General features: G+C 43.1%; 1 protein-coding gene across 17 annotated transcripts in view; it reads right to left on the reverse strand.

Moving 5' to 3' along the window:
• tlr2 (toll-like receptor 2) overlaps window positions 1-17,526 on the reverse strand; it is a 120,469-nt gene that overhangs the window by 39,722 nt on the left and 63,221 nt on the right. For 16 of the 17 annotated variants that reach the window (XM_087998979.1, XM_087998770.1, XM_087998931.1 and 13 more), the window contains one exon: window positions 7,698-17,360. The exons of the other annotated variant lie outside the window; for it this stretch is intronic. In XM_087998979.1, coding sequence (XP_087855105.1) covers window positions 14,969-17,344 — 2,376 coding nt within the window. In that variant the 5' untranslated portion in view covers window positions 17,345-17,360 and the 3' untranslated portion in view covers window positions 7,698-14,968. Of the gene's footprint in view, window positions 1-7,697; window positions 17,361-17,526 lie in introns of those variants that run through there. 17 annotated transcript variants of the gene reach the window in all.

Raw genomic sequence — 17,526 nt, forward strand, 5'->3', positions numbered from 1 at the left:
ACTGTTCTTCATCCACAGAAGAATCCATACACTAAACAAACTTCCTAGCCATATTGGAAATTAAAGACAGTAAGTACCAAAAACCTTCATGTACTTACCCCCAAAACTCTGGGTTCCTCAACTGTTCCAGAATCTTCCATCGGCCTCCGGAACCGCTCGGGCGCCATTAACCACGCGGCCGCTGCAGCGCCCGCGGCAGCAACCGCCGCCGCGAACCATGATGTCACTTCCGCTCCCATCGACCTTGCAGCCTCCGCAATCGCCGCCCAGACAACCGCCTCCATGATCACCAGGAAGACCATCGCCGACAGATTCGCAGCTTTTGCGGGGTCCACGGCTGTCAGGAACAACACTGTTTCTGCCATCGCCGCAACCACTTCTGCCCCCAGTGACATCACTGACCTGCACAACGACCATGCCGCAGGCGTCTCCGTCCGCACGCCTAACCCTGCCCCCACGCCGATCTCCGTTCACATGCCTAACCCCGCCCCCACGCCGAACCCCACCCTGCCCCGATTCCCGCCCCCACGTCTAACCCCGCCCCCACTCTCAGCTCCAGCCCCACACCAGGTCCTAGTTCCCAGCCCGCCGTGTTTTCACCATCCCTCCAGACCTCCCCCTCTCTGAGGATGAAAGATCAGTCCTCGGCAGAGGCCTCACCTTCATCCCCCTACGCTCTCGGATTAACGAGTTCAACACGCTGCCAGACATCAAACAATTCTTCCGCCGCCTTCGCCTCTGCACGTACTTCTTCAACCAAGATTCTCGCCCACCCTCTGACGACCCCTTCTCCCGCCTCCAACGCACCCCAACCAGCTGGACACCCCGTGCTGGCCTCTTATCTGCCCTCGGTCTCTTCATAGCCAACTGCCTCCGTGATATTAACCGCCTCAACCTCTCCATCCCTCTCACCCACTCCAACCTCTCACCCTCGGAACATGCAGCCCTCCACTCCCTCCGTTCCAACCCCAACCTCACTATCAAACCGGCAGACAAGGGAGGCGCGGTGGTAGTTGGCGCATCGATCTTTACACCGCTAGACTAAACGCCAGCTCGCGGACACCTCCTCCTACTGCCCCCTTGACCATGACCCCACCTCCCAGCACCAAGCCATCATCTCCCAGACCATCCAGAACCTCATCACCTCAGGGAAGCTCCCATCCACCGCCTCCAAACTCATAGTCCCACAACCCCGCACCGCCCGTTTCTACCTCCTGCCCAAAATCCACAAACCTGACTGCCCCGGCCGACCCATTGTCTCAGCCTGCTCCTGCCCCACCGAACTCATCTCTGCGTACCTCGACACTGTCCTGTCCCCCTTAGGCCAAAAACTCCCCACCTACGTTCAGGACACTGCTCACGCCCTCCACCGGTCCCCAACCCCTTATCTTCACCATGGACATCCAGTCCCTATACACCTCCAACCCCCATCACGAAGGACTCAAAGCCCTCCACTTCTTCCTTTCCTGCCGTACCAACCAGTACCCTTCCACTGACACCCTCCTTCGACTGACTGAACTGGTCCTCACTCTGAACAACTTCTCTTTCCAATCCTCCCATTTCCTCCAAACCAAAGGAATAGCCATGGGCACCCATATGGGCCTCAGCTATGCCTGCCTCTTCGTAGGATATGTGAAACAGTCCATCTTCTGCAGCTACACTGGCACCACACCCCACCTTTTCCTCTGCTACATCGATGACTATATCGGCGCTGCCTCGAGCTCCCACGAGGAGATTGAACAGTTCATCCACTTTACCAACACCTTCCACCCCGACCTCAAATTTACCTGGACCATCTCAGACTCATCCCTCCCCTTCCTAGACCTCTCCATTTCTATCTCAGGTGACCGAATCAACATGGACATTTACTATAAACCGACCGACTCCCACAGCTACCTAGACTACACCTCCTCCCATCCTGCCCCCCGTAAAAACGCCATCCCATATTCCCAATTCCTTCGTCTCCGCCGCATCTGCTCCCAGGAGGACCAGTTCCAATACCGAACAACCCAGATGGCCTCCTTCTTCAAAGACCGCAATTTCCCCCCAGACGTGATCGACGACGCTCTCCACCGCATCTCCTCCACTTCCCACTCCTCCGCCCTTGAGCCCCGCCCCTCCAACCGCCACCAGGACAGAACCCCACTGGTCCTCACCTACCACCCAACCAACCTCCATATACATCGTATCATCCGTCATCATTTCCACCTCCAAACTGACCCCACCACCAAGGATATATTTCCCTCCCCTCCCTTATCAGCGTTCCGAAAAGACCATTCCCTCCGTGACTCCCTCGTCAGGTCCACACCCCCCACCAACCCAACATCCACTCCCGGCACCTTCCCCTGCAACCGCAAGAAATGCAAAACGTGCGCCCACACTTCCCTCCAAGGCCCCAAGGGATCCTTCCATATCCACCACAAATTCACCTGCACCTCCACACACATCATTTACTGCATCCGCTGCACCCGATGTGGCCTCCTCTATATTGGGGAGACGGGCCGCCTACTTGCGGAACATTTCAGAGGACACCTCTGGTACACCCGGACCAACCAACCCAATCACCCCATAGCCCAACACTTCAACTCCCCCTCCCACTCCACCAAGGACATGCAGGTCCTTGGACTCCTCCATCGCCAGGCCATAGCAACACGACGGCTGGAGGAAGAGCGCCTCACCTTCCGCCTAGGAACTCTCCAACCACAAGGGATGAACTCAGATTTCTCCAGTTTCCTCATTTCCCCTCCCCCCACCTTGTCTCAGTCCCAACCCTCGAACTCAGCACCACCTTCCTAACCTGCAATCTTCTTCCTGACCTCTCCGCCCCCACCCCCACTCCGGCCTATCACCCTCACCTTAACCTCCTTCCACCTATCGCATTTCCAACGCCCCCTCCCCCAAGTCCCTCCTCCCTACCTTTTATCTTAGTCTGCTTGGCACACTTTCCTCATTCCTGAAGAAGGGCTCATGCCTGAAACGTCAATTCTCCTGCTCCTTGGATGCTGCCTGACCTGCTGCGCTTTTCCAGCAACACATTTTCAGCTCTGATCTCCAGCATCTGCAGTCCTCACTTTCTCCCAGAAGATCATACATAATTAGGTTAGTACTTCCCAGTTTATTCCCATATGATTCCCCAGGTGATAGTAATAACTCTTTCAGGTCATGTCCATTTTCCCCTGAAAGGTAACTCAATAAGTTATCCCAATTTTTGACAACTTCATTTGTCAAATTTAATTTGAGGAACGTCCAATTCAGAATCCTTTGAATTTGTAATCAATTACCCATTCTCCTCTTGCTTTCCTTGCCTGACAAAATGCCTTTTGAGCATATTCACATGATGCACACTGAGATTTCTTTCTGTCTGGCATCTCTATCAAATATGTGTTGAAAAATGTGATGCTGGAAAAACAGCAGGCCAGGCAGCATCCGAGGAGCAGGAGAATCAACGTTTCGGGCACAAGCCCTTCTTCAGGAATGAGGCTGGTGTGCCAGACGGGCTGAGATAAAAGGTAGGGGGGAGGGGATTTGGGGGAGGGGGCGCTGGGAATACGATAGGTGGAAGGAGGTGAGGGTGATAGGCCGGAGAGGGGGTGGGGGGGGCGGAGAGGTCGGGAAGAAGATTGCAGGTCAAGTGGGTGGTGCTGAGTCCGGGGGTTGGGAATGAGATAAGGTGGGGGGAGGGGAAATGAGGAAGCTGGAGAAATCTACATTCATCCCTTGTGGTTGGAGGGTTCCTAGGCGGAATATGAGGCGCTCTTCCTCCAGGCGTCGTATGGTCAGGGTCTGGCGATGGAGGAGACCAAGGACCTGCATGTCCTTGGCGGAATGGGAGGTGGAGTTAAAATGTTCAGCCACGGGACGGTTGAGTTGATTGGTGCGGCTACACTGGCACCACACCCCACCTTTTCCTCCGCTACATCGATGACTGTATCGGCGCTGCCTCGTGCTCCCACAAGGAGGTTGAACAGTTCATCCACTTTACTAACACCTTCCACCCCGACCTCAAATTTACCTGGACCATCTCAGACTCCTCCCTCCCCTTCCTAGACCTCTCCATTTCTATCTCGGGCGACCGACTCAACACAGACATTTACTGCAAACCGACCGACTCACTAGATTACACCTCCTCCCACCCTGTCCCCTGTAAAAACGCCATCCCATATTCCCAATTCCTTCGCTTCCCCCACATCTGCTCCCAGGAAGACCAATTCCAATACTAAACAACCCAGATGGCCTCCTTCAAAGACTGCAATTTCCCCTCAGACGTGGTCGACAATGCTCTCCACCGCATCTCCTCCACTTCCCGCTCCTCCGCCCTTGAGCCCCACCCCTCCAATCGCCACCAGGACAGAACCCCACTGGTCCTCACCTCCCACCCCACCAACCTCCAGATACATCGTATTATCCTCCGTCATTTCCGCCACCTCCAAACAGACCCCACCACCAGAGATATATTTCCCTCCCCTCCCCTATCAGCGTTCCGGAGAGACCACTCCCTCCGCGACTCCCTCGTCAGGTCCACACCCCCCCACCACTCAACCTCCACTCCTGGCACCTTCCCCTGCAACCGCAAGAAGTGCAAAACTTGCGCCCACACCTCCTCCCTCACCTCCCTCCAAGGCCCCAAGGGATCCTTCCATATCCATCGCAAATTCACCTGCACCTCCACACATCATTTACAGTATCCATTGCACCCGATGTGGTCTGCTCTACATTGGGGAGACAGGCCGCCTACTTGCGGAACGTTTCAGGGAACACCTCTGGGACACCCGGACCAACCAACCCAACCGCCCCGTGGCTGAACACTTTAACTCCCCCTCCCACTCCGCCAAGGACATGCAGGTCATTGGTCTCCTCCATCGCCAGACCCTGACCATACGACGCCTGGAGGAAGAGCGCCTCATATTCCGCCTAGGAACCCTCCAACCACAAGGGATGAATGTAGATTTCTCCAGCTTCCTCATTTCCCCTCCCCCCACCTTATCTCAGTCCCAACCCCCGGACTCAGCACCGCCCTCTTGACCTGCAATCTTCTTCCCGACTTCTCCGCCCCCCCCCCCGGCCTATCATCCTCACCCTCACCTCCTTCCACCTATCGTATTCCCAGCGCCACTCCCCCAAATTCCCTCCCCCTACCCTTTATCTCAGCCCGCCTGGCACACCAGCCTCATTCCTGAAGAAGGGCTTATGCCCGAAACGTTGATTCTGCTGCTCCTCGGATGCTACCTGGCCTGCTGTGTTTTTCCAGCATCACATTTTTCAACTCTGGTCTCCAGCATCTGCAGTCCTCACTTTCTCCTTGTTGATTTCTATTAAATAGTTCACCTAACTCAATTTCCTTTTGACTTGATAAGGTCCACTGAACCTTGCTTTTAAAGGTTCACCTGTTACGGGAGGTAACACTAATACCGTATCCCCGATAGCAAAATTGTGAATTTTCAATTTCTTGACTGCTTCTTGGTTCATTGTATAGTGTGATACTTTTAAATGCTGTCTAGCCAACTCCCCAACTGTATTTAATCGTTCCCTAAAATTTGATACACAGTCTGAATATGTGGTCACTGAATTCTAATTTACCAATTTCTCCTTAATCAATTTTAATGGTCCTCTCACTTCATTTCCAAAAACTAATTCAAATCAACTGAATTTGGTTGATTCGTTTGGCGCATCTCTGATCACAGAAAGTACAAATGGAACTCCCTTATCCCAATCATCTGAATAGTCCTGACTGTAAGCCTTTAACATGGTCCTTAATGTCTGATGCTAACTTTCTAGCACTCCTTGCAATTCTGATTGGTATGCAGTAGATATGAATGGTTTTATTCCTAAGCTGTTCTTATCTTCCTTGAATAATTTTGATGTGGGGTTTGATCCTTGATCTGATGTATCTCTGTGGGTAGTCTGTATCTATTGAAAAATTTGAGTAATTCCTCTTCAACCCTTGTAGCTGTGGTATTGCATATGAAATGGCCTCTGGAAATCTAGCTGATGCATCCATTATTGTTAACAAATACTGATTCCCACTTTTTGTTTGAGGTAGGGGACCTACGCAATTAATTAAGACACTTGTAAAAGGTTCCTCAAATGCTGGAATAGGTATTAAAGGTGCAGGGTTTATTACTGCCTGTGGTTTTTGGAATAGTTGACATATGGGACTAGATTGGGTTGGGATATCTGGTTGGCATGGATGGGTTGGACCGAAGGGTCTGTTTCCATGCTGTACATCTCTATTACTCTAATCACTACTGTGACAATACAATGCTTTAAGAGATGTGTTCTGTGCTGTTTCTCTTGCAGAGTTGTTTTTCACAATGGTACTGAAGTGTCTCCTCCCAGCAGACCATTTTTAAGTAGCTTTGGGTTTCTTCATGGGTGTTTTGTTTTCAGAGTAAGACAAAAGAATCATGAGTGGGCAGGGCCAGGCTCTCTCAGACCCAGAGGACTTTAGTATTGCTTTCAGTTGTTTGTTTAGTTAGTGGCTGGAATGGATGGCTAGAGTTTTCTTTGCTGCTAGATTGAAGACTTAGACATCACAAGGAGCAGGTTCTTTATTTCAGTGTTTCTTTCTACTGGACTGGAGAGAGGCAGCATGTGCAAATAATCACTGTTTTACTGCATTGCATTTTGCCAGAGCATGTGTTTATGGGATGCTGCCTACAGTGGAATAGTTGATGATTAGTGATGAAATAATGTATTGTCTTTTTAAGTATGTCAATGGAGTAAAGTGTACCAATTTGTTGTTTTGATGGTATTCATAGACTCATAGAGATGTACAGCATGGAAACAGACCCTTCAGTCCAACCAGTCCATGCCAACCAGATATCCCGACCCAATCTAGTCCCACCTGCCAGCACCCGGCCCATATCCATCCAAACCCTTCCTATTTATAACCTATCCAGATGCCTTTTAAATACTGTAATTGTACCAGCCTCCACCACTACTTCTGGCAGCGCATTCCATACACGTACCACCCTTTGGTGGACCAATCAAATCATATCTGGAACACAACACCTTTCGCTTACCTTTACATTAAAATACAAGTTAGAGTATAAGCTTTCTCTGATATATTTTGGGGGAGGCTGGTCTGATCTCTACACTATTTAACCCTTAGATCTCAGGGTTATAAGACTAGATTACATAATCACTCATTGTAGCTTAACCCCTATATTCTAGGTATTATTCTAGTAGCTCTACACTGATTTGCCTCCAAGAACAACATATCCTTCCTGAAATATGATACCCAGAACTGTTTACATTTATCTCAGATGCTGTTCAGCCAGAGGTTTATCAAACTGAAAGATGAATTCTAACCCATGTTCTATAGCTCCATTAGCCCCTTTTATTATTTCTGTCCCTGTTATGACATTTTAGAAATCTGCATACTTAGACTCTCATGTCTCTTTAGGCTTCCAATCTTTTCAGTTTCTCTCCATTTTGAAATTAGCCAGTTCTGTCCATTTTAAGTAGAAAATGGATGACCTCACATTTGCCAACACCAAACTCCATTTCCATGCAGTTTGCCCATTCAGTTAGTCTGTCAATATTACTTGGTAATTTTATGCTATCATCTACACTGCTTCCAAATGTATCTACCTATATGCTATCACCAAATTTGGATATGTAGCTTTTGATGCCATCTTTAAAGTCATCAGTGAAGTCAGTGAACTTAAGACACAAACACAAACTTTGTCTATTGAAACACTTTTATATGGAAAAATAGAATCACTACACACCAAATAGTAAAATTAATGGGTTATAAGAATAAAGGACTACAAAGGGATACAAATGATCAGATCATTAATTGCAGAATTACTGTTGAGAAAAGCAATTCAAAATGCTATTAAAAGGTTAAGATTTATTTTCAAATCTTTCCTCAAGGGAAAATTAAAAAGGCACTTCAGAACCACTGTCAATTGACTTCTTAATATTTTCACTTATGAGAGAGAATGCAAGACAAGGGACAATTTAAGATAGTAAATGTAGCAGGGAAATAAGAAAGCGATTCTTTACTCAGAATGGTAAGAAGGTGGAACTTGCTACTACAGGAAGACTTTGAGGCAAACAGCTTTGTTGTTTTCTAAAGGTAGTTACATAAGATCATGAGAGAGAACGGATTAGAAAAATATGTTGAAAAATTTAGGTGGGTAGATGGAATAATTTGGGACTTGTGAAACATACCAATGGCACAAATTAATTGGGGAAAATTACTTTTTCTGTACTGGACAATTCTATGTCATGCCTACTGTTTATTGTGTCATCTTACTTAATGTCAGCCCCAAATTTAGGTGTATGGTTCTCTATTCCCCCTTAAGTCATTTATAAATATAGTGAAAAATGGTGTCCCAGGACAGATTCCTGAAGGGATATCAGTCATCGTACCTTACAGCTTAGTCTATTAATCCATTATCTCCACTGTCTGCTTCAACTTAACCAGTTATATATCCAAGCTAATAGACTGTCTGCATTTTGAAAGTATTGAAGCTTTGGGGCAGGGATTTTTGTATAAGGGAGGTTTACAAGAGCAATTATGAAGATGTGAACTGGATATAAATTCTATTAGCATATTGTACTCCTCTTGATAGTGTTACAAGAACAGCTTTGAAAAGCTTAAAAACACAGACCATGGAATAAGAAATAAGAATAAGAATTTTTTCATCAGCAAGTGTTAAGGAATAGGTTGAGTAATAGTTTCCACTTCAAATACAAGGTTTTCAAAAGAAGTCATTTTGGGCATTGTACTTTTTAATTGGCACAAACTGTTTATAAACAGGAAATGTGTGGTAATAGTCAAAGTGTGGTGCTGTAAAGCACAGCTGGTCAGGCAGCATCCGAAGAGCAGGAGAGTCGACATTTCCAGCTTGAGCTGTTCATGAGCTGATGAAGAGCTCATCCTTGAAGTGTTGACTCTCCTACTCTTCGTACGCTGTCTAACCAGCTGTGCTTTTTCAGCATTACATGTTTCAATTCTGATCTGCAGCATCTGCAGTCCTCACTTTCTCCTAATGTGTGGTAACACTTGTGCTGCCGTACTCTTGGCCAGGAATGGAATTATCCACGATGTGAGAGAGCAGGAAAGGGAAAAGAAACAACAGGAAGTGGAGATGCCAATTTAACCCTTCCCCTGTTGTGGAGCCATTTGTGGTATGGGGCTGGAAAGGTCACCTTGGAGTGAGATTATGTCAGGTCAGAGTTATATGGAGTGGGAAAGGGACTGATACTAGTTAGTCTCTATCTCTGTAACCACAAACAGCCTTATAATGCTCCAACATATCTATCTTCCTGTAACTTTGGCTTCCTGTGCTTCACCTACTTCCTTCACCTCATTATCATGGTGTCCAAATCTGGAATTTCAGACTGTTTTTTTCCTGAATTGCAACCAGAATATAACAAGGGGCTGGGTTTTATGTTCACCAGCCAATTGAATTGAAGGAGTTGGGCTGTGTAACATCAGTTGCGTGGCCTTCCAGCCACTTGGCCCCATGGACTGACTGGAAGCACCTTCTCAAAAATCATCCTTCACATTTAAACCTCTCGCCAGCTCTTAAATCTGGCTCCTCAATTGCAGAGAACCTTGACCCCAAACTTACCATCTGAACTTTTCAGTGTGGTGGGACTGCCTGAAGACCCAGCGGTAGCCACTGCTGCCAGATAGCATTGCCAGCTTTTGACCATTCAAATAGCTAACAGCTCTCTAACATGGGATCTCCTCTTAAGAAAGGACAGAAATTTTGCATTGAATCAATTAATGCATGGATGCCCAGTAAAATCCAAAGTATATGTTAATAATTTTAATTCAATGTATTCCTTGTATTCCCTCCACTTTGCAAAATGTATGAGTTTAATTGCACTCAACTGGAAATGCATATCACTGGGTTTAATTAGGAAGATCACTGTCAACTGTTTGTTAGTCTTTGCTGAAAAGACAGGCACAATGAATATCTGATCATTATTACATTGCTGTTTATGGGGACTTACTGAGTGCAAATGGGCTGTTGGATGACCTACATTAATTACAATAGCACATCCATGTCAAAAATGCTTAATTGACTCTAAAGGGTGTTGGAATAGCATAAGCCTATGCAAGATAATGCTTGCATTTATATATACTTTTGGAAAACTGCATCCAATTCTGGTCACTCTGCTATAGGAAGGATGTTGTGAAACTTGGAAGGGTTCAGAAAAGATTTACAAGGTTGTTACCAGGGTTGGAGGGTTTGAGCTGTGGGGAGAGGCTGAATAGGCTGGGGTTGTATTCCCTGGAGTGTCGGAGGCTGAGGGGGTGACCTTATAGGGGTTTATAAAATCATGAGGGGCATGGAGAGGGTGAATAGCCAAGGTCTTTTTCAAATGGTAGGCGAGTCCAAAACTGGAGGCAAAGGTTTAAGGTGAAAGGGGTAAGAATTAAAAGGGATCAAAGGGACAATGTTTTCACGCAGAGGGTGGTGTGTGTATGGAATGAACAGCCAGAGGAAGGGGTGGAGGTTGGTACAATTACAACATTTAAAAGGCATCTGGATGGGTATATGAATAGGAAGGGTTTGGAGGGATATGGGCCAAATGCTGACAAATGGCACTAAAGTATTTTAGGATATCTGGTCGGCATGGACGAGTTGGACCGAACATCTCTATGACTCAACCTCTGACTCAATGTTTAACACAGTTTCCCATTTATTCTAAGCTCAATGCTATTTTTCATATATACATTGGACCACTTTTAAGAATTATTGTCAATACTTCATATCATCCTAAATAACTTCTTAAACTTAATACAGCACAATCCATATAACAAAAAGTCACATTTCTAGAAGTAAATTTATTTTCATGCATTACTGAATTATATACAAAGTAATTAAAAATCTATAGGAATAAAACAAAGGAAACAGTAGTTGTGAAACGTAAAGTACTTGTATAAAACATTCTGTATATATAAACTTTGCACATCTGATCAAATAACTATAAAATATCACATTTTTTAAAAAGTTGTATTATTTAATTGCGTTCATTTTATAATTTTCAAGGTTTTTAACTACCAATCCAGGATAACCTCAGTGATGGGAAAGCTTTTAGTACTGACAGTGGAGGAAAGCATTAACACTCACTCAAATGTGGATTACTTGAGAAAATTCAGCATATAATTGTTGAATCTTATTAGAATTATTTGATGAGATAACAGAAGTAGTTGATGAAGTTGAAATGGTTGATTTAGTGCAAATGGATTTAAAAACATTTGATAAAGTGCAATAGACATATTGGCAAAGCTGAAGCCTGTGGAATAAAATGGATAGTGACAGCAAGAATATGAAGTTGACTCAGTGACAGAATACTGTTTGTCAGGCTGTTGAAAGGTATACCTTAATGTCTTTTAGGATCAGTGCTACAACCACTGCCATATTAATCACTTAGGATAGGGTGTGCATGGCATAATTTCAAAATTAGCAGATGACAAAAAAAAATTCAAGTGTGTAGAATTGAGAAGAGGAGATTTCAAGATGCACACAGGCTGACGGAATGAATGGACAAGTGCCAGATGAATTTTCAGACAGCCAAGTATTAACTAATATGCTTCAGTGGGAAGGATGGAGACAGACAGCCTGAAATAAAGAGCATTATGCTAAAGGGAATGCAGGAGCATCAAGTACATGTGACCAAATTATTGAAAATCAAGAGCAAATTGAAAAAGTAGTTGAAAAGGAATATGGGCTTCTAAGTTTTATAAATAGAGGCAAAGTGGCTCAATGCCACGTTCTCAAGAGTAATTAAGGGCAGGAATCAAATGCTGACCTTACAGTAACATCCATTCCCAACAAAAAAAATTTAAAATCCAAAAGCAAAGAGTAAATACTGAACTTTTATAGAGCATTGTTCCACCTTACCTGGAGCATGGTGGCTGATTATGGGTACTGTACTTTAGGAAGAACATCAAGGATTTATGATTTGGAGATGCCAGTGTTGGACTGGGGTGTACAAAGTTAAAAATCACACAACACCAGGTTATAGTCCAACAGGTTTAATTGGAAGCACACTAGCTTTCGGAGCGACGCTGCTTCATCAGGTGATAGTGGAGGGCTCGATCCTAACACAGAATTTATAGCAAAAATTTACAGTGTGATGTAACTGAAATTATACATTGAAAAATTGATTGTCTGTTAAGCCTTTCATCTGTTAGAATACAATGATAGTTTCACTTCTTTCATGTGTAAATCACAAAACTTTTTTTTAAAGTTGCATTCTCTGGTTAGCTGTTAACAATGGTGATAGCTAGACAATATGTTTAAGGTGTTGGCCCCCTGTGTTCTCTGTCTATGCCATGATGTTTAGATTGATTCTAATATAAAAAGTGAGATAACGGAGTTTTACATAAATTCATGCAGTTTTTGAGCTCAGAGTTCTACATGAATGCATGCAGTTTTTGAGCAAAGTACAATGTAACTCTGCAAGTACAAATTCACCCCACAAAATATATGTGTGCATGTGGGTCTTTGTCTGTGTGTGTGTGTCTGTGTCTGGGATGGGGTTGTGAGTGTGAGAAAGTGTGTATGTGTGTAGTGAGTGCAGAGTGTCTTAAGTCTGTGAGGGGGTGCATGTGTGAGTGTGGGAGTGTGTGTGTCTATAAGGGTGTGTGTGGGTGACTGTGTGCGCGTCTGTGTGTAGCTGTGTCTGTGTGTATGTGAGAGTGTGTGTGTGTAGGAATATCTGTGTGTATGTGTAGTGTAATGGTGATCACCTGTAATGTGACATGAACCCAAGGTCCCGGTTGAGGCCCTCCCTATGGGTACCGAACTTAGCTATCAGCCTTTGCTCAGCCACTTTTCTCTGCTGCCTGTCCCGAAGTCCACCTTGGAGGATGGTCACCCGAAGGTCCAAGGCTGAATGTCCTGGACCACTGAAGTGTTCCCCAACTGGGAGGGAACCCTCCTGTCTGTTGATTGTTGTGCGGTGCCCATTCATCCGTTGTCGTAGCCTTTGCTACGGACCTTCGGGTGACCATCCTCCAACATAGGAGTTCTTTAATTAACATAGGACATGGGGAAATCATATATTTCCCCATGTCCTATGTTAATTAAAGAACTCTAATATCTAGCCTCAGTACCCTTCCTGATAACCTGGATCATCTTGTAATTACTGTCTAGGTCTGCCCTAAATATTCTTCACTTACTGCTGAATCTGTTCAACTTATTGCTGTCCTTTAATGTCCTTTCCTTGGCTTATTTTCTCTTGTCCTTTTTAAGTCTCTTGTTACAAAGATTTTTATTTAAAAATCTTTTAAATATTTTTCTCTAAAATTGTCTTCCATGTTTTCAAGTTGTCCACAGCTTCACTCAACCAGAGCCCTGTAAACGTTTCTGGAAATGCAACCCTTTAAAATCCTTAATTCTGACCTTCTGCACCTCTCCAATTATCTTTGCTCCACCTTTGGGAACTATACTGAGTTCTTGAATTCCCTCTGTAAATCTCTTCAGCTCTGTACCTCTTTAGGATATTCTGTAAAATATTAACTCTTTGAGCAATTTGTCCCAATACCTCCTGTGGCTGGGTCTCAATGTTTTCTTTGAAGTAACTTAAATGTTGTCTGATATTTTACCTATTAAGTTCACTATATAAACACATGTTAAGTTTACTAACATAACCTTCCATGACTCCTTGCCACATTTTTTCAAGTGCTAATCATCTTGATTGCCTCAGAAAAAAACTCGACTTTCACAGCAACTGGGACAAATTAAACATTAAAATGAAGGACAATGCATTGTAATGGCCATTATGGTTTGGTAGAGACCGGGAAAAGTGAGAATGCATTCAGAGAACACGGGGGAGGAGAATTTGAGTGGAGGGCAAAGAAAGGGGTACAAGACAAGAATGCATGACAGTGGAAAATGGATCAGCATGGAGAGCAAAATGGAAGTGAAAGAGGAGGCAGAATGAGTGGTATTTGGTAAGAATGCAAATAATAGTATGAAGGGAGATAGAACAAAAGGAGCATAATGCAATCAGAACAAAGGGAAAGTCAGTGGCATTGAAGGGGGAGGTAAATAAATATGGAGAGGTTATGTTAAAGCCTCTATATGAGTCTGGAAGGGACAGATTTTCTTTAATAATCAGGACATGAGATTTCAATATTGGAGAGTGACTGTTGAAGTGATTTCATAATCAGTGATTTGATTGAAATCAAAATCATCATTTTGTTTTTTTACTTTTAGAAGGAAAAACACTATTTATTGTTAAATATCAAAGTATCAAAAAAAATCATTTTTAAATTATAATGTCCACCACAACATGCGCTGGGCTTCTCACTAATTCCATTCCTACAGCATTTTGAATTACTCTTCAGGTGTTTTAGTAGTTTTGGATTATATCTCCTCCATTCAGTTGAAGCCATGCTTTGTATCTTTATCTTTTAATGTTTACCACGTTTTTTTCCAGATCACAGCCCTCTTGAAGGAAGCGGCTGATATGTTCTTGCCAGTGTTGTTGTTGGTAATTGTAGGTGTAGCAAATGCAATGATTCTGGTCTGCAAGGATCAAAATCGAAGCAGCAAGTCTGGTTACGATTGGATAGAAGTGTCCAGGGAATGGAGAGGTTTTCCAGAGTTTCTCTTGATTACATTGAGAACTAAGAATTGCTCAGACAAAACGTCCAAGCAGCAGATTTAATGAGTTGTTTTTGAGACTGTGATAGATTGTGGAACGCACATACGTTCAATCAGCCAAATAAATTTCTGATCTTTGCAAGTCAAAGTTCTGAATATTTGTATGTATAATTATTTTATAAGCTGTGGTGCAGAAATTCTTTGGAGTGAATGTAGCCATACATTTCAATTCCAAGGCAATTCTTTTCAAAGTGGTTTGTTAAAATGATCAGGTCATTACTATCTTGATGGTTAGTCAAAGCCATATAATCACTGTGGTGATGGTTCAGCCAATGTCGTTTCACAACTGGGTTTATTTTAATGGAACAAAATAATGAAAATACTTACAAACTTGTAATGTTATCTCCTCGTAATGCGGTTCTTAAATTAAACCAGAAGATTTGCTGTTCCACTTCATCCTGAGGCCATTCCAAGTAGGTTTTTGTATTCATCAGTTTCCTTAGCTTGCAGAATCTTTGAGGAATGGTTTCCTTTGGAATCATCTCTAACAGAACAAGGATGGCTGTATCATCGTTTTCATCAAATAGACGGAAATGAGTATAGTCAAGCTCATACTTGCACCACTCACTTTGGACAAAGTGTTGAGACAATACAAAGAGGGTTTTCCTGCTTTTCTCAATGGACTCAATAATATTATCCATTATCCACTTGCCTGGGATGAAATCACGCTTATGAAGGCAGAGTGTCAGTGGTGGATGAGCACTTTCTAACTCTCTTACCAGTAAGTTCTCCACCCATTCTGAGTCCATCTCACTATAAGAGACAAATGCATCATAACAAATGATATTCTTCCTCACTTTCTTTGGTTTCCTCTTTGCCTTTAGCCAGGCCCATGTCATTTGGATATACCAGAACACGTGATATTTGTAGCACATCACCACTGCAATGGTTACTGCTGAAATTGTGCCAACACACAGTAAGGCTAGGGACAATGTTTTGTGACAATCAAAAAAAGAGCGCTTAGTGTTTTGTACCACCTTTCCCCTGAGAATTAAAGGTGAATCACAAATGTAATTTTCTGCTCGGTCCAACAGTTGCACTGTTATGGCGTTATTCATATAGAACAGGAATTCACATGAACAAATGTAATTATTCTTTCCAGCTTCTAAAAATTTAAGTTTATGAAATGTCTTGATTGCTTCAGCTGTCAGAGAAGTGAGCTTATTCCTGCTGATCTTCAGAATTTCCATCTTTGGTAAGTAGCCATCACCTGGTAAACCTTTCAATTTATTATTGGACAAATTTAATTCTTTGAGAGAAGGCAGATGAACAGCAAAACTGCTGATAATATTGTTACTTAAATCCAACACTTCAATATTTGGAGGGACACATTCTTTTACACTTTTGATATCACAGCTCGAAAGGTTTAGAAATTGTAGCTTTTCAGACCATTTGCATGAAGTCTTTATGTCACTGAATCTATTCTGGCTCAAATCTAAATAGATAAGTTTAGAAAGTTTAGTGAATTTTGGGCTTGTTCTATCCAAGGACCTGAAATGATTTTTTCTCAGAATAAGATAACGCAGTGAAGGCCAAGCTCCTGAACAGAGAGTTTCTTTTAAACTCCTATCATTTAACAAATTGTCTGTTAAATCAAGGTACTCCATATTATTTAACTGTTTGGATACAGTGCAAGGCATCAGGAACATTGTTAGTTTTGTAAATGTAGCATTTTTAACAAATTTAAATAGACCACTAATATTTGAAAGGTCATGGAATAAATAGAAGTGTCTAATGGATATATTACTTAATATTACTGTATTTAGAGAATTATTTTTTATATTGTCTATTCTCTCCCATTTCCCGACTCCTGAAAGTTTACTGTCTAGCACTACTAGTTCAGATAATTTTGTGCTCGCCATTGAATTTATAAAATTAATCACAGCATTTTCAGTCAGAAAAGTATTTCTGAGAGTGAATTTTCTCAGAGACGAATTGTGTATTGATAAAAATGGCTGCTTGTCTGCTTTGTCTGGAAATACTAAGTTTCTTAGCTCCATGTGGGTAGTGGATCCTGATAAATCGACAAACATCTGCTGAGCTTGACTTGGTTCATTCAGGATTGTATAAGGCAGCCTTAAGCTAGCATGACTTATACTTCTGAATGAACTGAAGCTCCCATTCTCATACATCAGTAATTTATCTGCTGTTACAATAAACTCATCCAGATGTGTAACTCCTACAAAGTCATCTTCCTTTAGAAGAGAGAGAGAAGGATTGCCAAATTCTAGCCATCTGAGTTTTAACAGATTTGAGAAAATTCTTCCTGATCCCAAATCTGTGTAATTATTTCCTAAAATGTTAAGGTATTGTAATTTGGAAAGATGTTTAAACCAATGCGGTGACAGGTGTGTCAGAAGGTTATTCGACAAGTCAAGGTACTCCAGATCTGTGTTACACTGAAATGCCTGCTCAGTAATAGACCGGATTCGATTTGATTGCAATACAAGTCTTTTGAGTTTCACATATATTATGAAATCGGTGTCCATAATCTGTGAGATTTTGTTGTGAGACAGATCAAACTCCAGTACATTTTCCAATACACATGGAACTTTCTGTAGCTTCATCGATGAATAGTTGCAGAAGTTGTCAGGGTTGCATTTCTGACAGGCATCAAATGGATCAGTGTTTTCTTCTAAGAAAGCTGTATGTACAAAAATACACTCAACAAGCAGGATCCACAGTGAGGGAGAACTCATTGCTCTTCAGGACTTTCTGAAATGAACAAGATTTAAAAATACTAATGTAGCGTATAGCTGAAAGTTTTCATTTTTTTCTAGAATGCAACTAATGTATTGCAAATTCAGAACTGTAGAATTAGATATGGTACAGAATGAAAAAGTTCAATGGAAATGATAAATTAAGTATTCAACTTTCTCAA

This window comes from Chiloscyllium plagiosum, unplaced genomic scaffold, assembly GCF_037043375.1.
Source record: "Chiloscyllium plagiosum isolate Xiang-an unplaced genomic scaffold, Cpla_swu_hap1 HiC_scaffold_1, whole genome shotgun sequence".
Lineage (NCBI taxonomy): Eukaryota > Metazoa > Chordata > Chondrichthyes > Orectolobiformes > Hemiscylliidae > Chiloscyllium > Chiloscyllium plagiosum.